This window comes from Oryctolagus cuniculus, chromosome 18, assembly GCF_051225735.1.
Source record: "Oryctolagus cuniculus isolate XC-2025 breed Fujian yellow rabbit chromosome 18, ASM5122573v1, whole genome shotgun sequence".
NCBI lineage: Eukaryota > Metazoa > Chordata > Mammalia > Lagomorpha > Leporidae > Oryctolagus > Oryctolagus cuniculus.
Window position 1 is genome coordinate 27,874,002 of NC_142884.1, and position 24,827 is coordinate 27,898,828.

General features: G+C 47.8%; 1 protein-coding gene across 38 annotated transcripts in view; it reads left to right on the forward strand.

Annotated features, from left to right (window-relative positions):
* Nucleotides 1-538: 538 nt before the first annotated feature.
* Nucleotides 539-24,827, forward strand: part of LOC149120899 (uncharacterized) — a 36,673-nt gene continuing 12,384 nt past the window's right edge. Inside the window, exons 1-8 of one of the 38 annotated variants that reach the window (XR_016225520.1) lie at nucleotides 539-1,098; nucleotides 3,131-3,184; nucleotides 3,403-3,464; nucleotides 7,031-7,129; nucleotides 11,282-11,401; nucleotides 11,767-11,881; nucleotides 23,244-23,490; nucleotides 24,331-24,466. Coding sequence is in view for 12 of the 38 variants with exons in the window: in XM_089320586.1 (XP_089176712.1) it covers nucleotides 906-1,098; nucleotides 3,131-3,184; nucleotides 3,403-3,464; nucleotides 7,031-7,129; nucleotides 11,282-11,401; nucleotides 11,767-11,881; nucleotides 23,244-23,386 (786 nt within the window). In the remaining 26 variants the exon portion in view is untranslated. Of the gene's footprint in view, nucleotides 1,099-1,138; nucleotides 1,647-1,703; nucleotides 2,133-3,130; nucleotides 3,185-3,402; nucleotides 3,465-7,030; nucleotides 7,130-11,281; nucleotides 11,402-11,766; nucleotides 11,882-16,206; nucleotides 16,432-23,243; nucleotides 24,819-24,827 lie in introns of those variants that run through there. The other 37 variants (XR_016225518.1, XR_016225519.1, XM_089320586.1 and 34 more) reach the window with 37 other exon arrangements.

Genomic DNA, 24,827 nt, shown 5'->3' on the forward strand with positions numbered 1-24,827 from the left:
CCTGGCAGGAATGACCCAGCCCCCAAATACGGTACTGCTGGGGAAGTAGCAAGCATCTGGGGAAGCAGTGAAGACACCACTTGGGGTGTTTGCACCCCACCTTGGAGTGCTTGGGTTCCAGTCCCTGCTCAGCTCCTGATTCCAGCTTCCGCTAATGTGCAGGTGTTGGTCAAGAACCCAAGTCCCTGCCACCTACTAGTGAGACCCAGATTGAGATTGGCCTTCTGGCTTTAGCCTGGCCCAGCCCCAGCTGCTGCAAGCATTTCAGAGAATGAACCAGTGGATGGAGGATTGCTCTCTATTTGTGTGTGTGTCTCTTCTTGTCTTTGAAATAAAATGAAAATAACTTAAAAAAAAGAGCCCATAGTGCCAGGGCTGTCAAAGCCTAGACTAATCCTAAGGAAAGCATGGGCCAAAAATCAAGGCAAGTGAAACCCAGAGCAGGTAACAACTGTTCCCTGGTGACTGCTTGTCTCCACGTCATTGTTCCTCTCTTCTTTTCACTTTTTTTTTTTTTTTTTGACAGGCAGAGTTAGTGAGAGAGAGACAGGGAGAAAGGTCTTCCTTCTGTCAGTTCACCCCCGAAATGGCCGCTACGGCCGGCATGCTGTGCCGATCCGAAGCCAGGAGCCAGGTGCTTCCTCCTGGTCTCCCTTGTGGGTGCAAGGCCCAAGGACTTGGGCCACAGCAGAGAGCTGGACTGAAAGAGGGGCAACCGGGACTAGAACCCGGGATGCTGGCACCGGCCTCTTTTCACTCTTTGCCTCGCCTTCTAGAGAAAACCATGACGGTTCCTGCCTCCCTTCCACCCACCCCTTCGTTTAGCTTTTAGCCTTCTCCTGGCTGGTTGAGAAGCCCTGGGTTTGATGCCTTAACACAGAGCACCTGCTGCTGCCTCTACGTTAATGGCTTGGATCTGGATGAGCCCACTGCGTGGACGGCGTGGACGGCCGTATCATGCCTGGCAGCTGCTCATCCAAGGCGTGAAACTCCATTTGTGCCACCTAGAAAGAGGCCTAACTGGGGGAAGGGGAGCTAAGTGCTTGCAGATCACCCAGCAAGGCCACAGGCACAGAAGGAGCCATTGCAACGTATCAGGTAAGTCAAGGTGTTTCTCCGAAATCATCCCGAGCTTTGTTAATAGAAGGGGCCCAAGTGGCTTGCAGCGAATCCTGGCAATCCTCACGGAATCTAGGGAAACACTTTACTATTGTTTTCTTTGCCTTAATGATGCTGCCAGGAAACCCGGGGTGGCGCTGGGCGATCCGCCTTCCAGGCGATCTGCCTGCCTGTGTTTAGCTATCCCTAAGCCCTCTGTACCCTGTCCTCCTGGGTTTGCATGGAGACTTTATTGCATAGGCAGGGTGGATGAAATTGGTAGCCATCTGTGATCAACTTAACCTGCAGCCCCTGCCTCCTCCTGAGAGGTTCTAGAGCGCAGCTGGAAGTCCCCCCCCTCTCCCCCGGCTCTACCTTGGTCTTTCTCATGCCCGGCCGCTCATTCAGAAGCTACCTAGACCGCCCGCCACCAGTCATCTCAGCAGCAAGCAAAAAATCCACCTCGGACTCCAGGTTGCAGGGATTTTAGGAGGGGAATGCAGAGGACAAAGGGAGGAAGACCTAACACGCATTTCACAGTCTTGCAGGTGAGCTACCTGTCTGACTCTCCTCTTGGACTGAGCAAGAGCTTAGTCTCCTGTGTCTCCTGCTACCGGGAATCGCTCAGTGTTCCTGGAGAAAGGATTTCTGTGTGGTGGCTTTCACTGCCCAGGAAGGGCCAATGGAAAATGCTAGTAAGAGCTAATCAAGAGGTTCCCAGTGACTCACCCAGAGTCCCACTCTTGGTTTGCTTTATGAAAGCATGCATGCAGATTTACAGCCCTGTTGTAGCTCCTCCTGGAAGCATCAGTCTGCTGGTGCAGGGACTGGGGACCATTTAAAGGCAGCCTCCCAGGACCACCCACGGAAGGGAGGGCTCTCCAGGCACCAGGAGCTCGAGGTCAGCAGGTGTATTTCCTCCTGCTGCTGATCCTCACGTGGCGATGGCTTCCCTCTGCTCTAAACACTGCAGGGAAACCCATCCACAGGCAGGGGCCTTCCTTGATTGACCCAACCCAACAAGATACTGGTAGGTATGGAAATGAACACGGTTGGGGTGGGGTGGGGTGGACCAGCATCAGGGGGCCAGATGAGATGCTGTGTCTTTATGCAGAAGATAAAAAAAAAAAACCAGCTTTGCCAAAGCTGGGGTCAGGTAGGAGGTGGCCAAAGAGAGACTCATCCACCTGGGAAAGTGACACTACGGTGAGAAAACCCAGAGCCCCCCAAACCGTCTACCTCAGAGACGCAGTCAGAGCGCGCAGCACGCGGCGTACAGGAGCGTGCCGGTGGTCGAGTCTCTTTTTGGGTGTGGGTCTATAAGAAACACATGTGTAATTTCAGAGGCTCTTTTTGACTGGGGTGAAAATAAATTGCATGTTCCCGGATTTGAACAGATTAAAAACATTAAAAAAAATGTTCCGCTTCTGCTTCTATTGTGCTTTTACTTTATTGCTGGTGATTTCTCCTCGGACTCGCTAACGGGAATGTATTTTTTCTTGGTACTGCCATTACCTCTTCCTGCTACTTTCCAGGTCACTAATTTTTCTGCTTAGAGTTCATTCTGTTTAGACCGATATGCTGTCTCTTTTAATGAGGTTATTTCTGGGTTATTAGCCTTCCTGTTATATGATACCTTATGGGGAAGACCTAATTGATGTAAATCAAACACAGCTTGCAGGAAAAAAAATATCAAAATCATCCTTCAGGTATTTGGTGAATGTTCAGGCATCTCAGGGTTTCAGTATTTAACACTACTTTTCCAACAAGAGGTTACACGTGGCTAATAACACAAATAAATCCTTTCTTATTCGTAAATTAGCAGGCTCAAAGAAGTGGAAATTGAAGGAGAGCATTGGCATTTTGCTTTGCTGAATAAGCTTTGGACAGAAATTAGACTGAAAAGTATTGAGTGGGAGGGGTTTAGCTGTACAGTTCAATAACCTTGCCAACATATTTTTATTAAGGCATTCTTACATAAGCCATTAAGCTTTAGGTTAATTTTTACAGATTTTTTTTTTTTTCTGGGCAGACTTCACGGTTAGGACTAAAATGAAGCCTCCGGAAGATTTTCCTCTGGATCTCGGTGGGTGTCACGGGGCAGCAGCGCCCGAGCGGGATGGCGTGGCTGTCCGGCCATCCGAGAGTTCCTTCATTCCACGTAAACATTAGCAAGAAGAGCTCGCTGTTTGCTCATTTTGCTCCTGGACATTAGCTCTGTCACCGGAGATTCTGATGTGCAGCCATATTATTTTTATCGTGAAAGAAAGAAAAATATGGCTTGCTTCTCTTTTTTTCCTTAAGGTCCTGTTCATTCATTATGGTCCCTGCCTGTCTCAGAGAGAAATTGCACCATGCCTGGAAAGGTGAGCCCGCCCCTGAGCTCTCCGGAGGGAGCAGGTGGGAGAGGATGGTTCCATGGGGCAGGGCTTCTGTGGCTCAGGGGGACCTTCGAGGGCTGAGGGCAGGGTGGCACTGGGGAAGGGGGTTGGGGGTGACACCTGGGGCCATCTTGGTTTAGCAGAAGTAGGGGTTTGGGTATCTGAGCATTAAGTGAAGTGACAGCTTGTCCCTTAACAACCACGGGACACTAGGGAAGAGACTAGCCTGGCTCTCAGAAGCACAAGAAACTCAGAGCTGAACTGAGTTGGCCCTACACCCCAGCTACCCACAGTCCTGTGCGGGAGCAAGCCTGTGCTGCTGGCTTGGGGCCATGGTGGTGTCCCTGGCACAGGCTTGTTCAGGAAAATCTAAGGCTGTGAGCAGAGAGCTTCCCTATGGTGGCTGTGAGGTCTTGATGACCACAGATGTAGAAGTCCTGGGGTCCCAGGTGGAACTTGCCACTGCGTGTCCTCGTCCAGCCCATGGCCCAGGGAAGCTCAGTGGCAGAGGCGGCATCCCGGACTCACAGTGGGGTCCCGGCGTGGGGTGGCTGTGCTGACATTGTGTATGTGGGGCTGAGGGGCTCTAAAGAGGCCCCACAAGGGAATCAGCCTGAGCAGAGACCCGGACCCGGTGTGTATGGGCTCCCTGACTGCCTGGACGGGACCAGGAGACCTGCCGAGGCCTCAGAGGGCAGGGGGGTCTGGGCTTCTCCAACTCGGCCTTTTGCACTTACTGGTCTGTCATTGTGATTTTCTGTCATAGATGTCACATTTCTGAAAGCAAAACTCAGAATTTCTGTCATTGAATTATGGAGAGCTCACAACTCCCCTTGCACAGTATTTCCCAAATATTCCCAAATATTCTCTTATAGACTTGCTACATTCACAGATACACAAGTCGTCACTGATATTCTCAAATATAAAAATATTTATTTATTTGAAAGGCAGAGTAACCGAGACAGATGAGATGAGATAGACAGAAAGGTAGCTAGCTATATAGACAGACGAGAGGGCTTCCATCCACCGTTAACTTCCCAAATGCCCACAACAGCCAGGGCTGGGCCAGGCTGAAGCCAGGAGCTCCATCTGGGTCCCCCACGTGGGTGGCAGGGACCAAGCACTTGAATCATCATCTGCGGCCTCCCAGACGCATGAGCAGGAAGCTGCATCAGAAGTGGAGGAGGCAGGACGCATGCTGGCACTTTGATTTGGGATATAAGCACCCAAGGGGTGACTTAAAGCGCTGTACCACAAAGCCCATCTCTAAAATTTAATGTTAAAGGAAGGTATCTATCAGTCTGATACCTGGGTCTCCGTGGTGTTTGCCACAAACAAGGGATGACTCTGGAATGGATCCAGCATCTTTCCTGTGGGTCTGCTCTGCCGACCAACCCTGGGCCTCCCCACATCTCCTCAGTCCCAAGACTGGTTTGGCTCCAAGGAGGCGAGGAGCAGGGGTCCCCCTGGCTCCTGCTCCCCCTGGGCCTCTGCCTCAGTTTCCTCACTCTGGCTTCCTCCAGCTGCCCCACCCCCACTGCTCCATCAGGTCGAGGCTTTGTTGTGTCGTCACATTGCTCCATGGCCTGGGACAGAAGGAGCTCTGTTGCAACCTGAGGTTGGGTTTCTATGCCTGGGTTCTGTCTTCCTTCCACTGGGCAACTCGCCGGGGGCAGGCACTGAGAGCAGACTCAATCAGCAGTCAGCTGTGGCCCAGGCCCTGCACAAGGTCCTAGGGATGCGGACATAGCCTCTGATCTGCCTAGGGAGAAGGCGGGCTCGTGGCTACTGAAATACATTCACTGGTCATGGCTGTAGATGCTTGGTGCTCAGTGACTTAATGTGAACCACAGGATGTAGGACACTCAAGCAAAATTGCAGTTCAAGGTGAAGTAGGCAGGCATATAGGTTAAAATCAATTAGGTTTGTGAGCTGGAAGACCACGCCTTCGCCACGCCCCTGTGTGACCTCACGCCCTGATACCTTTGCCATGCCCCTATGTGACCTCATTCCCCTACCTGGCCACACCTGGATGCCTACCAGCCAATCAGGTTAATTAACCACTCCCCTTTGGAAGTGGGTTAAAAGCCTGGGACATGATGTGTCCCGCCCTTCTCTCTTCTTCCCTGACTTCTTGCCAGGAGGGGGCTTGCTGTAGCCCTGCGCCTCCAGGGCGCGTGGCCTTTGGGCCACCTGCCCTAGGCTTCCTGGTCTAGATGCTCCTCCACGTGGCTGGTTCCTGGTGCTCAGTATGAACCCAGATTTACTTCTCTTAGATAAAGCCCTCACTTTCCTATGCACCTTTTGCACTAAATAAAAACCTAAAATCTACCATGCTGCCTTGTTAATTTATGCTGGTATTTAGAATCCTTCTCTAAATATTAGGCAAGAGCCCTCTCGGGCTTATTATATTGGGGATTTATTAACAAGCATATGTTGATATTGTATGGCACCCCAAATTCCGGTAACATGTGGCACCCCAGATGGTGCTCCTGGGGAACTTTAAGGGGCCACATTTTCATATAGATTTTAGGGGATCATTCTCCGATATCAAAGGCAGCAAGCTTTTGTCTCTGCCTTCTCACACACGACCTCTTCCAGGCAGGAGACCAGGAATGACTCAAAGTTCACACCCCTGTGTTATAGCTTGTTCCACTGTACTATGTATCCCCAGCCAGTTCCTCTGGGGTTCCTGAGCCCCCCTCCCCAGCGAGTGAGGAGTGAGCTCTGCTTTGCTGCAGTTAACTTGAGGCCTTCTGAGTGCCATCTGCCTCTTAGTGCCTTGGTTAGGCACAGATTCTAGACAGATCTACAGTCCTGGAACTAACCAGGCATGGCTGCTGTTGCAATGATAAGGTGAGAAACCTGGGCAAGATATTTGAATCCTGGGACATTCCACATGGACCGCAGGACAGCAGATGGCCGTGAGAGGTCTGGGCCGCCGGGCAAGGCTTCTTTGCAGTGAGACATTGAAACTGGAGACAGATTTAAATAAGGGTCGGCTGAGCAGAGCCAGGCTGAGCGAATCATTTCATGCCAAAGAAACAGCATGCGTGGAAGGCCTGAGGGCAGGAAGGCATGGAGGCTGGAGCATAGTGGGGACAAAGGAGAAGGCAGGGGTAGGCAGCTCTCGGCAGCCTGAAGACCCGGTCTGCAAGGCAGAGCATGTGGCCACGTTGGGTTCGGTGTTGATGCACAAGGCATCATTAAAATTATATCTGCAAATGCATCCAGTGGTATTGAAGGTTTCACTAATGAAAAAATCAAAATAAAACAACTCACACCAACTGTTCTTGACACCTTCTTGCCTCCGGGCTGACTTTCCAACCCTCTCCACCTGTTCTCGACTCCCCAGGCCACCTCCGGCTTCCTGCTGGGGTCACCAACAAGGAGCACCAGCAGGAGACTGCAGCAAGAGAGGAGGCTGGGGTGGGATTTGTGCCCAGTTTCCTCCCCGCAGCCACGTTCTCCAGTGCCAGAGATTTTTTTTCCCTGCCTTCCGCCTTCATCCCCGTGAGGGGTTTAAACCTTGAACATCTCTGTTCTTCCAGCACCTGGACCTCATCTTTGTAACCAGCCCTCAATCCTCCCACCTGAGGGTGCCAGCTGGGACCTGGGACCTGCAGGTGCCACCCCCTGGCCTGGGAAACGTGAGTCCCAGCACATGTATGCCTTTCCTGGGTTAAACCTCCCTCTCGTCCCTGAAAAGTGGTCTCTGTTCTTGGTATAGTGCAGCTCCACTCCTGGCTTCTTACGTGATTCTAGCCAACTGTTTACAGTAGCGGCTGTCAGCACGCTATGCCCATTCCCTCACTTTTTCCTCGTCCACGCGTTTGGGATCAGCTGGCAGCATTTGCCAGTTTTGTGCCTGTCCTCTGGCCACCGGGCAGAAGTACTGGGGAGTTAACACCAGCTTCCCAGCAGTCCTCACAGACGGGCAGGAGCTGGTGTGTAAATACTTATGCTCCCGTGGCCCTTGGCTGAGGCAGCCAGAGCCATGGAGTTTCCCTGCAGGATTTAGCTCTGATTTTCCATGATGGCAGCTCAGCTGGCTGACTACCATGCATCCCCTTGGCCACCTTGCTGTCCCTCTCACTCCTGCTTTTTCCTACCAGTGCTTTCTGGGGTCAGCTCCCAGATCAACCATCTGCATTTGAGTCTTCATCTCACTTTGCCTTTTGTGAAAGTTATGACAGCATGTGTTTCCAAGCAAATATAATATTTTGATTACTTTGAGGTTTTATGAAATTATCATGCTGTCTGAAATTTTCTGCAACTTGCCTATGCTCTGTATTAGATTAGATTCATCTGTGTGGTATCAGTTTCTGTGGTTCACTCGTTTACGCTGCTGCATAGTATTCCATTGCCTGCTTATTCTTCTTTAGTGACCCTGTAAGCATTTCACTTTTATTGCAGTGTTGTTCTGGAGATTCTTATAGGTTTACACATGTATGCAAAAGTGTTTCATGATGAGACACGTAGGAGTATGGGGCCGGCATTTTATTGCCACAGGTTAAGCCTCCACCTGCAGTGGTGGCATCCCACATCAGTGCCAGTTCAAGTCTTGGCTGCCCCTCTTCCAACCCAACTCTCTGCTAATGCACCTGGGAAAGCAGTGGGAGATAGTCCAAGTACTTGGGCCACTTCCACCCATGTGGGAGACCCAGAGGGAGTTACTAGCTCTTGGTTTCAACCTGGTCCAGTGCCAGTCATTGTGGCCATTTGGAAAGTGAACCAGGACGTGGAAGACTTCTCTCTCTCTGTATCTCCCCCTCTATTTCTGTCATTCTACCTCTCAAATAAATCAACTAAATTTAAAAAGAATCCAGGGGTAGAATTGTTGGGTTAAGGGTATGCATGTTTTCAAATTTAAATTGTCATCCAGAGTGATTGAATCAATTTGTGTATGAAAATATTTCAAAAATTCATGGGAGAGGGAATTAAAAGATAAGTTCATTTTGGTGTAAACATTTTGAAATGAGAGGCCTTCAAAAAGTTCATGAAAAAAACTATGCATGCATTTATCAATTTTTTGCACCAAAATAAGCGTATCCTTCACTTCCTTTTTCCATTAACTCTTTGAAGCACCCTGGCTTTCTCCAGCAGTCTGTTGGGATGCTATTGCCCACACTTGATATTTTCAGACTTTCCAATCACTTCCCATTCATGGGGAGGAAACTGGTGTCTCATTACTGTTTCAGTTGCATTTCTCTGATGCACAAGAAGTCAAGCATATTTTCATGTGGTAAGGAGTCATTCTGTGAATGATGAGTTTGCATTTTTCCTCTTGTGTCAATTGCATCCTGTTTCTGGATTTTTAAAGTCATTGAAAGATTCTGGACTGTGGGGAGCAACTCGGACTAGACTAAGTTACTGGAATTAAGACTTATTCTATGCATCTGCTCTCCCACAATATGGCACTGGGAGAGGAGGAAACAGCTTCTATGCAGCTGCCTCCAGTTCGACCAATAAACTGCAGGAGCTGCTCCTGATTGGAGGAGAGCAGCGTGCTCGGCGTGTGGGTAGCAGAGTTGGGATTGGTGGAAGAGGACTATAAAGGAGGAGAGAGACAACATGCACCAGGAACATCCGGATAACATCTGAGCAGCCCCCGAGAGAGCCGGCCGGCCGTGTGCCGCTCCCCCGCGGAAGTGGGGAAAGTGGCAGGGGGAGCCGCCCTTCCACGGAGGTGGAAGGGTCGGCAGCCAACCCGGGAAGAACCAGCAGCAAACCCGGGAAGGGCCGAGCAGACAAAAGAACAGCGCAGGGTCCTGTGTCGTTCCTCCACGAAGAGGGGGAGCGACACTGGACGTAACCATTTGTTCACACGCATGTGTTTATGTATCAGTTATCTTCTCCCAGTCTGTGGCTTACCTTCCATTCTTTCACAGTGCCTCTGGATGGATGAAGAGAAATAGTACAGGACTTGCAGGGTGGAAGAAGTGGCATGATGGGGTTGTGCTATTCAAGAGGTTTCTCTAGTGCCCTGTGATGCGTGGACAAGGGAGTGGTTCAGATAAAGGGATTGGAGGAAGTCCCACGGAAGGTCTCTGGTTGTAGCAAATCAGGGACAGGCGTGGATGGGTTTGAACTAAACAAAAAGCAGCGAAAAGGTGGGAAAACTGTTCCATGCGAGTGATATTTTGGAGAACATCTTTGGCATTGGGAGAGAAGTGGGTGTCAAAAGTGACTTTCCATGGGGCCAGCACTGTGGCGCAGCAGGTTAATGCCCTGTCCTGAAGAGCCGGCATCCCATATGGGCACTGGTTTGAGACCTGGCTGCTCCACTTCCAATCCAGCTCTCTGCTATGGCCTGGGAGAGCAGTAGAAGATGGCCCAAGTCCGTGGGCCCCTGCACCCGTGTGGGAGACCTGGAAGAAGCTCTTGGTTCCTGCGGATTGGCGCAGCTCCAGCCATTGCAGCCAACTGGGGAGTGAACCAGCAGATGGAAGACCTCTCTCTCTTTCTCACTTTCTCTCTCTCTCTCTCTCTCTCTCTCTCTCTCTCTCTCTCTGGCTCTCCTCCCTCTGTGTAACTCTGACTTTCAAATAAATAAATAAATCTTTTTTTTTTTTTTTTTTAAAGTGACTCCCCAGACCTCAGGCTTGAGTCACAATAGGGTAACAGGGACAAAGATTAACTTTCTGCCTGAAAAGTGGGACATGTTCTATGTCACAAAATGACATAGGATGCTTAGCAGTAGGAGACAGAAATTCCTCAGGATGGGGGAAAAAATGGGGAGCTCTACAATAGCCCCAGCAAAGCACCACAGGGACAGCTGTGGGGGAAATGAACAAATCCACAATTACAGCCAGGACTACACGCTTCTCATTAATTGAAAAAAAATCAGTAAGGCCATAGGAAATTTGGACAGCACTATCAACCCATTTGATCTGATTGGCATTTGAATGGTACTCCCTGCCAGCCGCAGCAGAATGCACATTTTAAGTACGCATGGGATTTTACTGAGACAAAACATACTCTGGGCCACAGATTTATCTAGAAAAAAATTGTGTAGGATCCAGATCAAATAAAATACATAGTCTCTAATCACAATGAAAGAACTGAAAAGTTAATAACAGAAGACAAAAATCTTCATAAACTTGGACATTATTATGTTTATAAGTGAAAGAGAGGCCGGCACCGTGGCTCATTAGGCTAATCCTCCACCTTGTGGTGCTGGCACACCGGGTTCTAGTCCCGGTTGGGGCACTGGATTCTGTCCCGGTTGCTCCTTTTCCAGGCCAGCTCTCTGCTGTGGCCCGGGAGTGCAGTGGAGGATGGCCCAGGTCCTTGGGCCCTGCACCCCATGGGAGACCACAATAAGTACCTGGCTCCTGGCTTCGGATCAGCACAGTGTGCCGGCCACAGTGCGCCAGCTGTGGTGGCCATTGGAGGGTGAACCAATGGCAAAAAGAAGACCTTTCTCTCTCTCTCTCTCTCTCTCTCTCACTGTCCACTCTGCCTGTCAAAAAAAAAAAAATAATAAGTGAAAGAGTGTGTGTTCCCTTCTGCTGGTTCACTCTCCAAATGTCTGCACTGGCCAGGACAGAGCTGGGTTGTGGCCAGGAGCTGGGAACTCGATCCAGGTCTCCCGTATGGGTTGCAGGAACCTAATCTCTTGAGCATCCCCACTGTCATCCAATAGCAGGAAGTAGGAGCTGGGAGCTGGGCAAACCCAGACGCTCTAAAACAGGATGTGGGTATCTCACCCAGCATCTTAACTGCTAAGCTCAATACCTATTCCAAGAAAATGAATTTTTACTAAACAAATTCCTGCCTTCCCCTCCCCCCACCTATAGGCTCTTCTAGCTTTCTTAGTGATTTCTACCAAGCATTTAAAGAAGAAATCCGCAATTCTACACAAACTACGTCCCAGCTCATTGTACAAGACCAGAAGAACCCCGAGGCTCCAACTCAGAGTCAGTCTGAGAAAATTAGTCTGATATTCCTTAGGAACATGGATGCCAACGTTCTTAAGCTTTTTTTTTTTTTTTTTAATCTTCTTAGCATTGTATCTATACGATACAAGAAGTCTCTTCTCTTCATAATAATAAAATTTCAAAAACTTTTTTATCAAATCAAATTCAACACTTAAAAGAGGCAAAATATCAAGGGGAGAAATTTGGGTGATGGGGGAGGTAGTCAGCCTTGGGTTCAGGAAGAGAGAAAGAGGAACAGGTGCCTCAGCTTTGAAAGCGTGATGGGAGACTGTTAAGGTGGTCCCAGGGTCAGCTTGTATTCCTAGGACTTTGCACACTAAGTGACCGTTGTACTCCTTAACCAGACCAAACCAGAGACTGTCAGGCTCCAGGGAGATGGGAGAGTCTCCTACCTCCCAGCATGTCATGACATCACGTGGCTGCCAGGACCCAGTATCCCACAAAGAGATGGATTTGGAGGTGAGTTGGGAAGGAGGAAGCCAGGATTGGGCTTGCCAGTCTTCCGGGGTTTCTCTTTGATACAAGTCCTGTGCACTGGGCTCTGATTCTTGTCTAAGTGGCTGGGGTGGATGAAGACGGACAGCTTCTCAGGAGGCGAGGGTCACCTGGGAGCATGCAGAGGGGTCACCTGTCGGGGCATAGGGGCTCCTTCTCAGCGCCATCTATTCACATCGACTTCTCTCTGAAATTCACCATCAGCATTCAACTCTGGTAGGAATCTGAGGGCAGTGAGACTCCTGGCTTGGAGGGTGCAACCTGCATGCTTGACTTGTTGAATAAGGGATGCAATTCTGAGACGTCAGCACCAGCAGGGCATTGTCTGCTGCATTTTACTTTCCCCGCTTAGAAGTTGACCTCTCCAGTCAGTTAAAGTTATGATCAGTGTGGTTAGAAAACTTGTTTCAAAGAGATTCATACCTGGATGTTACTGATCCAAAACCAACTTGCCTCCTTGGCTCCCTTTTACTCCGAAAATGGGGCATGACATCTTGGAAGGGTGCATGAAACAGCCCACTGAATGCAGGCCCTGGGATGGTTTCCTGTCCATTTAAGAAGTTCCTCTGGCCAGGGACCAAGGAGTTTGAGATGCCTGAGACAAGGTTGACTGGACTTGTAGAAAAAAAAATGGAAGAGAATTTTTTTCTGACCAAAAATAGTGATGGATTTCAGCATTCTCTATTGCAAGTGAACCAGCCAGCCTTGGGAGCCAGGGCAGTATCAAAACTCAGTGGAAACGTAGTGAGCTTTACAAAGGGTGTTTACGCAGAGAAAGGTGCTGGAATGTTGGTATGTGCCTGAGTGTCAAAGAGAGGAGGTATTGCCATCTCCGAAACTATCCTGAGTAAAGTGTTTGGATGAGGTGGCGTCTGTGCCTGCTTCTCTTATCTGTTCTTTTGATTCCTCGTGTGGTGCAAAGCTGCAGGTGCAGGGAAGAGTAGTGAGAAAGGAAAATGCGCTGGGGGTGACATTAGACTTGAGTTTGCCGTTTCATTCTCTTGGCAATGGGAGTGAAGGTTCATGTTGACGACTGTAGCTAATGAGCAGGAGTTTGTCAAAAAGAGAAAGGGTTGTCGGTCTAGATGTTTGAAAGAGTACTGATGTGTAATTAACACACATGAAATGCATCCACCTTAAATGCATGGCTTGATCAGTCTTGAGAAATATGCACACCCCACTGACTCCACACTCACATCGAGATGTCGAGAATTTCTGTACTTCAGAAAGTCATTCCGCGGCCCCAGCCTCTCAGTGCTTGTCCCCAAAGTCCAGAGGCCCCACTCTTCTGGTTCTCATCACCATTGATTTGAGTCATGTTTAGAACTTCCCCAGGGCTGACACTGTGGCACAGTGAGTAAAGCTGCTGCCTGCAGGGCGTATGCGGCATATGGGATGCCGGTTCCAGTCCTTGCTGCTCCATTTATGATCCTGCTCTCTGTTAATGGCCTGGGAAATGCTGGTTCACTCCCCAAATGGCTGCAAAAAATGAAGCTGGGGCAATCAGAAGCCAGGAGCCAGGAGCTTCTTCATGGTCTCCCACATGGGTGCAAGGGCCCAAGCACTTAGGCCATCCTCCACTGCCTTCCCGGGCCACAGCAGAGAGCTGGACTGCAAGAGGGGCAACCGGGACAGAACCGGTGCCCCAACAGGGACTAGAACCCAGACTACCGGTGACACAGGCAGAAGATTAGCCTAGTGAGCTGTGGCGCCAGCCTAGAAACACTTTTTTTCTTTTTTAATATTTATTTATTTATTTTGAAAGGTCATGAGAGAGACAGAGAGAGAAAGAGAGAGAGAGAGATCTTCCATCTGCTGGTTTACTTCCTAAATGGCCGCAATGGTTGGAGCTGTGCAGACCTGAAGCCAGGAGCTAGGAGCTTCTTCCGGGTCTGTCAAGTGGGTTCTCTTCTGGAGTCTCCCACATGGATGCAGAGGCCTAAGCACTTGGGTCATCTTCTACTGTTTTCCCAGGCACATTGGCAGGGAGCTGGATTGGAAGTGGCACAGCCAGAACTCAAACTAGCACCCATATGGGATGCTGGCACTGCAGGTGGTGGCTTTACCTGCTATGCCGCAGCACCAGCGCCAGTCTTTTATTTTTCTAGTGCTGTTTTGTTAAAATTGTGTAATCTGATTTTATTGCTATTACATAGAAATGCAACTGATTTTCACATATTTGCCTTTTACATTGTGGTATTAATCAGTTTGCCTGTTAGTGTAAGTCGTGTGTATGTGTGTATGATTTCTTCAGCCTTTTCTACACATACAACCATGACCTGGAATCCCAGTACATTGAGAAGATGTTTTTGTCTTCTTCATGATAATTGGACATCTATCATTGCTAAACATGAAGAACCTTGCTTAGTTGTAAGTTTTCTGCAGAAAACCATGATCAGATACAGGAAGTTTCCTGTTTCACCCTTGCTAAGAAGGCAGGGTTGAATTTTGTGGAAGGTTTTTGTTTGGGAGCTACTGAGATGAGCACATGACATTTCTCTATTATTTATTAATGCAGAGTGAATTTTCTCATTTTTAGGAAAGGATTTTTATCATCTGTGTTAATGAGGGACATTGGTTTCATAGCTCTTTTCTTGTAATATCCTCAGAATTTGGTATGAGAGTTCTATTTTTATTAAATCTAGTTTTATTAAATGATATGGAAGATGTTCCTTCCTCTTCACTTTCTGAAAGAGTTTATGAAAGATGATGTATTTACCCTGTAAATCTTTGAGGGACCTTACCAGTGCGGCTGTCTGGTTATGGAGATTTCTTTGTGGAAAGGCTTAATAGCAAATTTACTTGATTTGTTGATAGAGAACTAATTACATTTTCTCATTTTCTTGGAGGTACTTGAATAATTGTGCATTCAAATAACTTCTCCCTTTCACCCAAACTGTCACTTATTGGCATGATATTTTGTATTATTCCTTTAATGTCTGTAGGATCTGTAGTAGTGTCCTCATTTTTATTTTTGATATTAGTAATTCGTATTTCAGTTTTTTCCTTAATTAGTCTTTCTAGGCTTTTTCAGTTTCATTTATCATTTCAGAGAAAAATCTATTTTATTGATTGCTTTTGATACCTTTTATTTCCTTACTTCTGTTAATGTTTTTGGTATAATTTGTTCTCCTCTTAGCCTTTTAAGTTAAAATATTAAATATTTGATTTTAAACCTTTTAACTCTTCTAATATAAGCAATTAAAGCTATAAAATGACCTAAGGTGCTGATTTAGCTGTAGCACATAGATTTTTAAATTTTTCTTTACTACTATTCCACTTTAAATCTTTTATAATTTACATTGTAACTCCCTCTTTGACCCATGCATGGCACAGTTAGAAGATTTTGTTTAATTTCCAAAAACAGTAGGGTTTTAAAAGCATATTTTATATTTGTTAGTTTACACTATAATTTTAATCATTGAAATCTATGATGATCACAGAACAAACTTTGTATAATAGAGCTGTTAAGTTCTCAGCAGATGGTCTGTCTGGGTGAATGCTTCATGCTCACTTGAAATGAATATACATGTTATTATTTGATGTAATGTTTTCTAGATTTCAGGTAGGTTAGATAGCCCTTCTCCTTGCAGAGTTCTTGGTCCTTTTGTTCTTTCAATTACTAGGGAGAGAAAAGCACTCAGCTCTAACTGTTACCTAGTCTGTTTTCCCACTGGTTTTGTTAATTTTTAGTGAATGTATTTTGAAGACCTGTTGTTCTATGCACACACATTTCGATTGCTGTGTCTTCCTGATGAATTGACACATTACCCCTGTGACATATCCTGCTTCACGAATGTTCTGTCTTGAAGTCTTGTCTCCTTCTGATACTGCTGCTTCAATTTCTCATTCTATTTTGTCTATATAATTTTCCCCAACTTTTACTTTAAACTTACTTACGTCTTTGTATTTAGAAAGTGTTTCTGGAGGCATTCTTAGCATATAGTTTGTTCTTATTTTTTATTATAATGTTAATAACAATTAATATTATTCCTGGGATTATTGAGATTAAACCTATGGAATTTATAAGGACAACATAGTTCTTTTATAATTAACAGAGTCTTAATTCCTTATATATTATGGCATAAAAATATATCAATAAAAACCCATGGTTATAACAAGCATTCTCCTGGCAGAAATGAACAGGTCAAGCACACAGTAACAATAGAGAAAATGTTAAAACATTATGGAGAGGGTCTGACATTGTGGTGCATTGGGATAAGCTACTGTTGTGACACCGCCAACCCATATCAGAGTTCTGGTTTGAGTCTGCTCTGCTTCTAATCCAGTTCCCTGCTAGTGTGCCTGGGAAGGCAGCTGAAGAAAGTGCTTGGGCCCCCGTGAGAGACCTGGATGGACTTTCTGGCTCTTGGCTCCGCCTGGCCTGTCCCACCTGGAATGGAAGCAAATGGAAGACCTCCCTCTGTGTGTGTGTGTGTGTGTGTGTGCGTGTGTCTCCCCCACTCTCCAGTGCTCTGCCTTTCAAGTAAATAAATAAATATAAAAAAACTTATTACAGACAAGGTTGATTTTATGTCTACATCTAAATTTGCACATATCTTTCTATATAATTGTATCAGGAAACAAATAAACATTTTTAAAATATCCATGGAATATTAAGAATTACACACATATATGCACTCAGGCACATGGTTTGAAAACCAGAAAGAATAGGACTAATCAAGCCAAATTATCTGACCACGAAAAAATAGAAAAACATTCAGGCAAAACTATTTGACCCACTTGTAGTTTAAAAAACTTTTGTAAATACTCATGTATCAAAGAGCAAATCCAAACTGAATTTCTGCATCAGTAAGAAACGCTAAACATTGAAAATAAATGATTGAAACATTCAGTGAAAAAGGCTAGAATATGAATAAAACTGAATTTTAGAAACTTGTGGTGGGCTGTAAAAATGGGCACAAATCCCTCCCTCTGGCTCCTGGCTGTCAGGTGGTGCCTTCCTCCAGTGAGTGTGGGCGAGGCCTTGGGCCTTGCCGGAGCTAAAGGAACTCCTGGAAACATGCTGCCCGCACCGATTGGAAGTGCTGCCTTTTTCTTGCTTTGGCCACCCTGTGAAAGGGCTGAGGTCAGGCAGCTGCATGACGGGAGGCGTGTGGCTCAGCTCCGCTTGGCACTTTGGCCAACAGCCTGCCAGCTGTCCCTCTTAGATCTTCCAGTCACTGTCCTCTCTCCAGTTGGTCTCAGATACGTGAGTGAGCCTAGCAGTGGCATGCCGAGTCCACCCATAGAAGCAGCAACTAAATAGTGGTTGCTTTGATGCTTCTGAGTTCTGAGGGTGGTTTGCTCTACAGCAAAAGCTGTGCATGAAAACCTAAGGTTAGGAAAAAGAGGCAGTGGTCACCCACAGCTGTAAGTCATGATCTTGTTCTTCCTTTGTCTGTGTTAACGAAACAAAGTAAGTGCTAGGCAAATGGTCAATCATGAAAGGTTGCAGGGTTGTGAGCAGGTGCACACAGCAGTCAGGCTGAGAGCAGGGACTATTCCCTAACCTGGGCTCTCCTTACAAGCATCTCTTCTCTCTGCACTCAGACAAGCACTCACACAGTGGTGGCTTGGATGTCTGCTTTCCCCACAAGGCCATGAACTGCAGCGAGAACCAGTGTGGTCATGGCCAGAGGCCTAACACCCATCACTTGCTGGTAACGTTCTTTTTTTCCATACAGTGAATCCTACAGTTGGAGACAGAGGCTCAGGGGACGGGAAGCAGCCCGTGCAGTGAGCCATCAGCCCACAGATCTCAGGTCCACAGAGCACACACATAGTAGGTCTCCAACACATGCTTGAACGAACTTGTACACCCTGCAAGCATCCCATGCTCATAGTGAGAGGTGATGCTTGTGCGCTGGCTTTATCCTGTGAGTGGCTCTTGAGGCTCTCCAAGGGGAAGAATCTGGAAGCTTCAGCAGACAGGGGTGCAGAGCTGCCTGGCTTAGTCTCAAGCCTTCTGGGTGGCACCAGGGATTTCTGCAGGGACCTGTTCTTCCACAGGTGTTCCCGCAGCATCGTAAACAAGATGGAAGGGACAAGCTGCATCTGTCTGTTTGCAATAAAAAAAAAAATCCTTAAGAACAGACAAGATGCTGCAGAGGCACCACATCTGTCACAGCAGAGCTGGTGGCCTCCAGCCGTTTTTATTTGGCTTCGTTTGTGCAGCTGGGAGGCAGGTCTGGTGGGGAGATAATGGCATTTGCCTTCTGAGTGCCCGCAGCGCCAGGATGCTGGGAGCGCTGTCTGGCCCTGTGCAATCGGGACTTACACTGTCCCTTCCTGGGGGACTTGGTGACCTCTCCCTGGCCTGTGAAGATCACTCAGCCCAGTGCACTGCCTCCGGGGCACCCTCATCCCTGTCTCCAGGTCAGCACATGTGCTGAAGAGCTTGGTAAAGGCCCCAGGAATCAGAAAAGATGATGATACAGGCAAAATTCAAAATAAAACTCTCTTTTCCAAAAACGACGATGTAAATGCAAGTTGGAATTAAAATGTCTTCAGTCTTGATTTTTATGATTCAGACATTCTGGATAAGTTCACCAGAGCTGTATTTCCCTCCTTGGTTGGGGCCCCTGCCTTGGTGCTCCCCTCTCACTGCTGGGTCTCTCTCTGCCCTGGGTAGCCCAATCATTAGTGCGTGGCCAGCTCCAGGCAGCAGCACCTCAGTGTGGCTCTTTCAGGGAGCTTGCAAGTTGTTCACCCTGGTAGCTTACTAGCCAGTAAGTCTAGAGGTTTCTAGGGGTTCCTTGTGGGCTCAGTTTCTGGATTCCATGAAGGCCTGCCCTGGTGCCCCTCCGTGACATGGGGACTTAGGGAGAGTCCCACATGGTGATTGACACAGTCACCCTTGGCTACTGCTTAGGTTTGTGAATTTCAAATTGATTTTGAATTCATTGCATAAATAATAAACTTACAGTTTCATTAAGCAGGTTTGGTGGGTGCATTAGTCAGCTTTGGGTTACTGTAATGGAATACCTGAGGCAGGCTACCTTATAATGAAAAGAGGTTTATTCTGGAGGTTCAACGCCCCAAATTGGGCAGGCTCAGTGGTTTGACTTCTGGTGATGGCCTTCTTGCTGGCAGAATTCTAAGGTGGCACAGGGCATTATATGCAAGAGTGTACATGTCTGTCCCTGTGAGTCCATCAACCCATAGCGCCTCCCTCCCTCCCTCCTTCCCTCCCTCCTTCCCTCCCTCCCTCTCTCTCTGTCTCTCTGTCTGTCTGTCTCTCTCTCATCTCAGCCATGGGGGCTCCATCTGAATGACCTAATGTAGTCTTAACCCTTCCCAAAGGCCCTACCTCTACCTCCCATAATTGGATTAAGTTTCTACCCTGTTAATGCCATTTGAGGTTTAAACTCTTGCATGAGTTCTGGTGCCAAATCATACTCAAACCATAGCAGTGGGCCTGCTGCTGTCTTCTCATACACTGTCTTACTTGTCCCCCGAGAACTGCACACCTTCCCTTCACAAACCTTGTGCTTCCAAGCCTTGATCCATTCCAATCTGAGCTGTGGATTCTTCCCATGGCTTCTCCATCAGCTTCCAACCAACTGCGTCTCTGGGATCCTTGTCTGCTCTGCTCTGTCCCTTTCACTCCGTGTTTTCATGAGTGTCCTTCTGGAGTCTAGCAAAAATGGTGAAGGTGCTGGCTCCCAAAGCCTCAAAGTTGCTCATCCCAAACCAAAGAGCTCTGGACATGTGGTCCGGGAAGTCCTTGTTGACCCACTGATCTAAGGAAGCAGAGAGACCATACTTTCCCTTAGTGTTGAGTTGCATTTATTTTTGTTCTGGAAGACTACAGAAGTCCAGACCCATGATGCTTATCTAAAACTCCAACCATATCAAAAGAAAGGCTTGGCTCTATAAATGAGATTAGCTATCTCCCAATTTCAGTGTATAAATTGGCTCTCAAATTAGACTTCCGCCATCCCCGCGGCACTCCTTTACCAACCATCATTGCATCAGGATCACATTGGGAAAAAAAAAAGAAAAGCAACACAACAAAATACTTAATTTCATTAATCTGTTTAGCAATACCAATATAATGAGGCATAATATTGATTTTCTTCCTTAGGATTTAAAATCTCGACTCCTTTCCACAGAATTAAATGCTTCAAACTGATATCCCCCCTCTTTACAGTCGCATCTTTAATTTAGTTGTTATAATTAGGCATTAACGGGTGTCAGTAGGATAGCCAGTTAGAGACCATTCTGTTCTGCTTGTCTTGATTATCACAGTGTAGATGTAAAGTAAATTAGAATGAAAGACTATACAGTCCAATTACAGATAAAAGCAGCAAACTGCACAGTTGTAATTAGATGCCAGGACTATTTTTCTTAGATTTCGTATCTCTGAGGGCCCTTCCTGTAGTTACTTGGCTAGAGCCATTGCTGGAAGATTTCAGAATGGCTCTCAGTCTTCCCAGCCGTATTGTCCCTCCCCAAACTTGAACTTCTGACTGGGCCTTCTTCCTGGGAACCTCCCTGACCTAGAGCTCTTGAGGACCTGCTGGAGTTTCCTTCCTCCCTTGGAGCCAGGGGTCTATGGGTACCCCGTCTTCACTACCTGGGTAGGTAGGCTAACGTACAAGTGTCAGTTTCTTCCACGGTCCCTCTGGCAGCTCTTCCTCCTCCTCCTCCCTCTTTTCGTTCTCTGTAATGTTGGCACTTGGCTATGCAGGACCAGGGCTAGCCAAGTGTGGCCACTGGAGTGTGTGACTGGGAGGGAGCAGGACCTGCTCAACCATTGAACAAACATCTATTGATAGTCCATTCTGCCAGGCAGGAGACTGCTCCAGCCTCCAGGCCTGCAGTCCTTCCACCTCTGCCAGGTGTGTGTCTGTCCAGCCTCACCCCTCCTTGTATTATAATCATGCATAATTGTGCATACATAAAACTATGTCTGATTATAATTCAGCATGAAGAGTGCTTGGGAGGTTGTCCTGTGAGGGACAGAGCCGGGACATGCAGGTCAGGTACGTGTGACCCCTATGATAGCCCAAGGCTGTGGTAGTTGTATTCTTTTGAAATATGAGAGGGAATTATTTAGGCGGATGGAGAAGTAGCAAGAAGAGAGTTCAAGAAGGAATAGCACGGTTAAGCCAAAGGCGCAAAAATGATCTCAGATGGTAGAAAATATCTCAGGTGGTAGAGCAAGATGGGAAATGCAACTACGAGAAATAGACAGGGCGAGGCCAAGAAGAGTCTTGTGAGCTAAACTAGAGGAGGGGGCTTGGTTAGGATCCTTGTCAAGGGAAAAAACCCACAGAGACCTCCCTGCAATGACATGGAGCCCTGGGGCTTGGAACTCTGAAACTGCTGGTGCAGACTGGCATCTGGGTACCTAGCAGCAACCAACACCAGGGAGCAAAACTTCCAACTTGCAAATGTTTTAGGAGAGAGCCGCTGTTGATTTAGAAAGATTCCTTTTATTTCCATGATGCATTAATTTCCCAGAGATCATTTAAGGTGCGATCCAAGCATATATTTTCTTTTGCGACCAAACCGATCTGGCCTCTTACTAATTTTGCCTACAATTAGTTTGGTGTAATTACCACCACTTACAATTCAGTCTGCTTTCGCTAAAAAAAATTATTGTGCACGGGGTCATAAAACTCTTTAAAAATTGCTTAATGAAAAATGGAGCTTTGGGAATGCGGCACGAGATAAGCCCAGCCATTAACTCCCGGACTTCCTGTGTGCATGAGCAGGTGGTCCGTGCTGGAGGCTCTTCATCAGTGCATGTGTGAGAGTGTGCGTGCCACACGTGCACATGTGTGAGTGTGGGTTGGGGGGCACTTCGTAGAGCAGTGGAGTTTGGGAGAGAAGTTTTTCTCATTGGTGCCCTCTGGGTGGACACTGGGCAGCCAGCAGGGCCTGATGATATACAACTCAAAACAGAAGGCACCTCCAGCGCTATGTCTTTCTCTTCTGATTCTTCTCCTGATGGAGCAGAATGGACAGATCCAACTAGAACAAAGCAAGCAGGAAAATGTGGTCTCGGGGACCGAGTACCAGCCTCCAAGCCAATTTCACCATTCACAAGCAGAGGCGGTCTGAGGGGAGTCTGCTCAGAAAAAGGCCCCATGTTTGAGGGGTTCACAGCCCTGGGGGGCCATGGAACAGCCACACGCCCCTTCCTGGCCTGCTAGCCCCGCAGCGAGCCTTCTCCTCTGAAGCCAGCCCTGATGGTGTGAGTGACAGCCTGCTCTTGGGTACCTCCAAATGGACTCCAACCCCCATCACTGTTGCTTACTCTTCCCCTTCCACTTATAGCTGGGCTGCAGGAAAAGTGAAACCAGCAGTTTTTGAATTAGCTCCGACAACACAGGGCTCTGAAGTGTGATGGGTGCACCTGTCGTTTTTGCTGCGATGTCCTGGAGGTGCACACACCTGTTCTCGTGTCCCAGGTTTTTGTTTTCAGGGTATGCACACCTGGGGCAGGTCTGGGTGTGTTAGGGTTCTCAGAGAAAGAGAACCAATAGGAGATGCACTTACAGAGTATAGGTGCAGGTAGAGTTATGGCTAGAGGAGGTTTGTTGTGGGAATTGGCTCATTTGATTATGGAAACTGGGAAGTCCCATGGTACGCTGCCTTCAAGCTGGAAGACCAGAGAGGCAGTAGTGTGGCTCAGTCCTAGGCTCAAGACTAGAATCTGGAGTGGCTCAGAACCCTGGGGGTGGGGAAGGACCCGTCCTGGAGTAGAAAGACTGGAGAGCCTGGAGCCGGATGTCTGCCCAAGGGCAGGAGAAGATAGGTGTCCCAGTTGCAGAAGAAAACTTCTGCCTTGTAGTTCTATCTGGGATTTCAAGCAAGGGAGTGGTGCCTGCCCACCAAGATGAGGACAGATCCTCCCTACTCAATCCACACCAATTGAAATGGCAGCCTAGCCTTGGGAACCACCCTCATAAACATATCTAGAGATAACACTGTATCAGCTATCAGGTATCTCTTAGCTCAAGGTCAAGTCGACACCTAAAATGAACCATCCTAGAGCTCTGGTGGCCAGGAGGTGCACAAACATGTTTCTGTGTTCGGGGTGTGCCCACCCGTGTTATCACGTGCTGAGGCAGCATGGCTATGTCGTACTAAGCACACAGGGCAGAGTGAGAAGGAGATGGATACGGAGCATGAGGAGCTCAGACCATGGGGCTTCCGGGGACCCCGTCGCTGCAAGGGTCTTCAGAGCTGGGTGTCTGAGCCCCACCTGCAACTCAACCTGCGCCCCTGTGCGCCAGGACCAGGAGCTCCCCAAGCCTGCTGAGTAGCCCAGCAGTGTTTTTTCAGCGTTCACCATTCTCTTCCCATGCAGGAGGCGAGAGAGAACCAGAGAGTCAGCTCCCGGTGAGCCACTGTGTCCCAGAAAGCCGAGGCTGGCCGGCTTGGGGAAGCTGGCTTTCCTCAATGAGACGTCACATCCGTCCAAGAGCACCAGCGTCGCCTGGCAGGGAATGAAAGCTGCACGAGACGGGGGTGGTCAGTCTCAGAACGGTTCAGCGTGGCTTGGGAAACAAGACACATGCATCAGAACAGCACAGGATAAAAGGAAAGGCTGCAAGGTGTGGGGAGAACACGTCCGGAGGCTTCATTGTGGTCTGCAGATGTATTTTGTTTGTGTGCACAGTATCCTTTATGTTTACACGTTGAATAAAATCGGAATGGGTGGGTTCTCTTGAAAACACGGGAGGTTGCAGCACAGCAGTCATAGTGCTTGGGTTTGCCATGCACTCTCCCTGTAGCTTCATACCTTGTTGGCTCCCTCTTTGGGGTCCCTTTTCCTGCCTGGCCCCCGACGGCAGGAGTGGCCCCCTTGGACAAGCAACCTCCCCTCTCTCTATTCCACTGTCCACTGGGAGGGATGAGAGTTCAGCTTCCTGCTCTTGTCGGGGCTTAAAAAAAGCAGTGCCTGTAAAAAGTTCAGGATGGTATCTGGCAGAGAGAACGCACTCAGGGACTGTTGGTCACCAACCTCTTCATAAGTACATTTGTATAACATTTAATTATATAACTTTACAATGTACTTTGAATGTGTAATAATAATGAATAGCAATGCATTATTTCCGGCGAACAAATGAAGAAAGCTGCCTGCAGCTCAACCCAGGAATTGAACTGCAGGGTCCCAGTGTGAGTCCCCGAATCTTCCAGTCCCAGGTCATGCGATTATGCACCTGAGCTAGATATTTTCCTTTTAGAAATGGGCGGTACAAATTTTGTTGCCTCCTGCAGCACTTTTTTAAAAGGGAGGCTTATTTGGCAAATGTAACCTACCAACATTTGCCCACCTGAGATCAGGAACTACTGTGATATATTGTTCCAAAACTCTGGGGGGCAACAAAACGAGATTTTGTTCAGTGTGGAAATCACAAGTGCATTGTGCAAGGACAATATTCTGGTCCCAGGTGCTGGTGGATTCGGCTCTGATACTCGGGATGCTGAGAGACAACAGAACCCTGGCACTGGAGTGCTGTGAGCGTGGACCATGATAAATGGGAATCTTTTGTTGATGCAACTTAAATCCAGGCTTTCTCTCCAAAGGTAGGAGAGCTCCTTCCAAATTATCTGTATGAAGAAAATAGCTCTTCAGAAGTAGCATTCCCTTCCCTTAAGGGGACAACATCTTTTGATAAGTAGAATTCGCTTCCAGAAGTCAGTGTTTGGATTTTGCGAGGCTGCACTCAATATTGCATTGTAATACCAATATAAAATACTGGCCTGGAAAGAGCACCAATAAATCGTGATAATGATTCAGTGTTCATTAATGAACTGAACTTTGGGGGGTTTTAAAACCGCATGTTCTGGGGCTGGCGCTGTGGCGTAGCGAGTAAAGCTGCTGCCTGCAGTACCGGCATCCCATATGGGTACCGGTTTGAATCCTGGCTGCTTCACTTCTGATCCA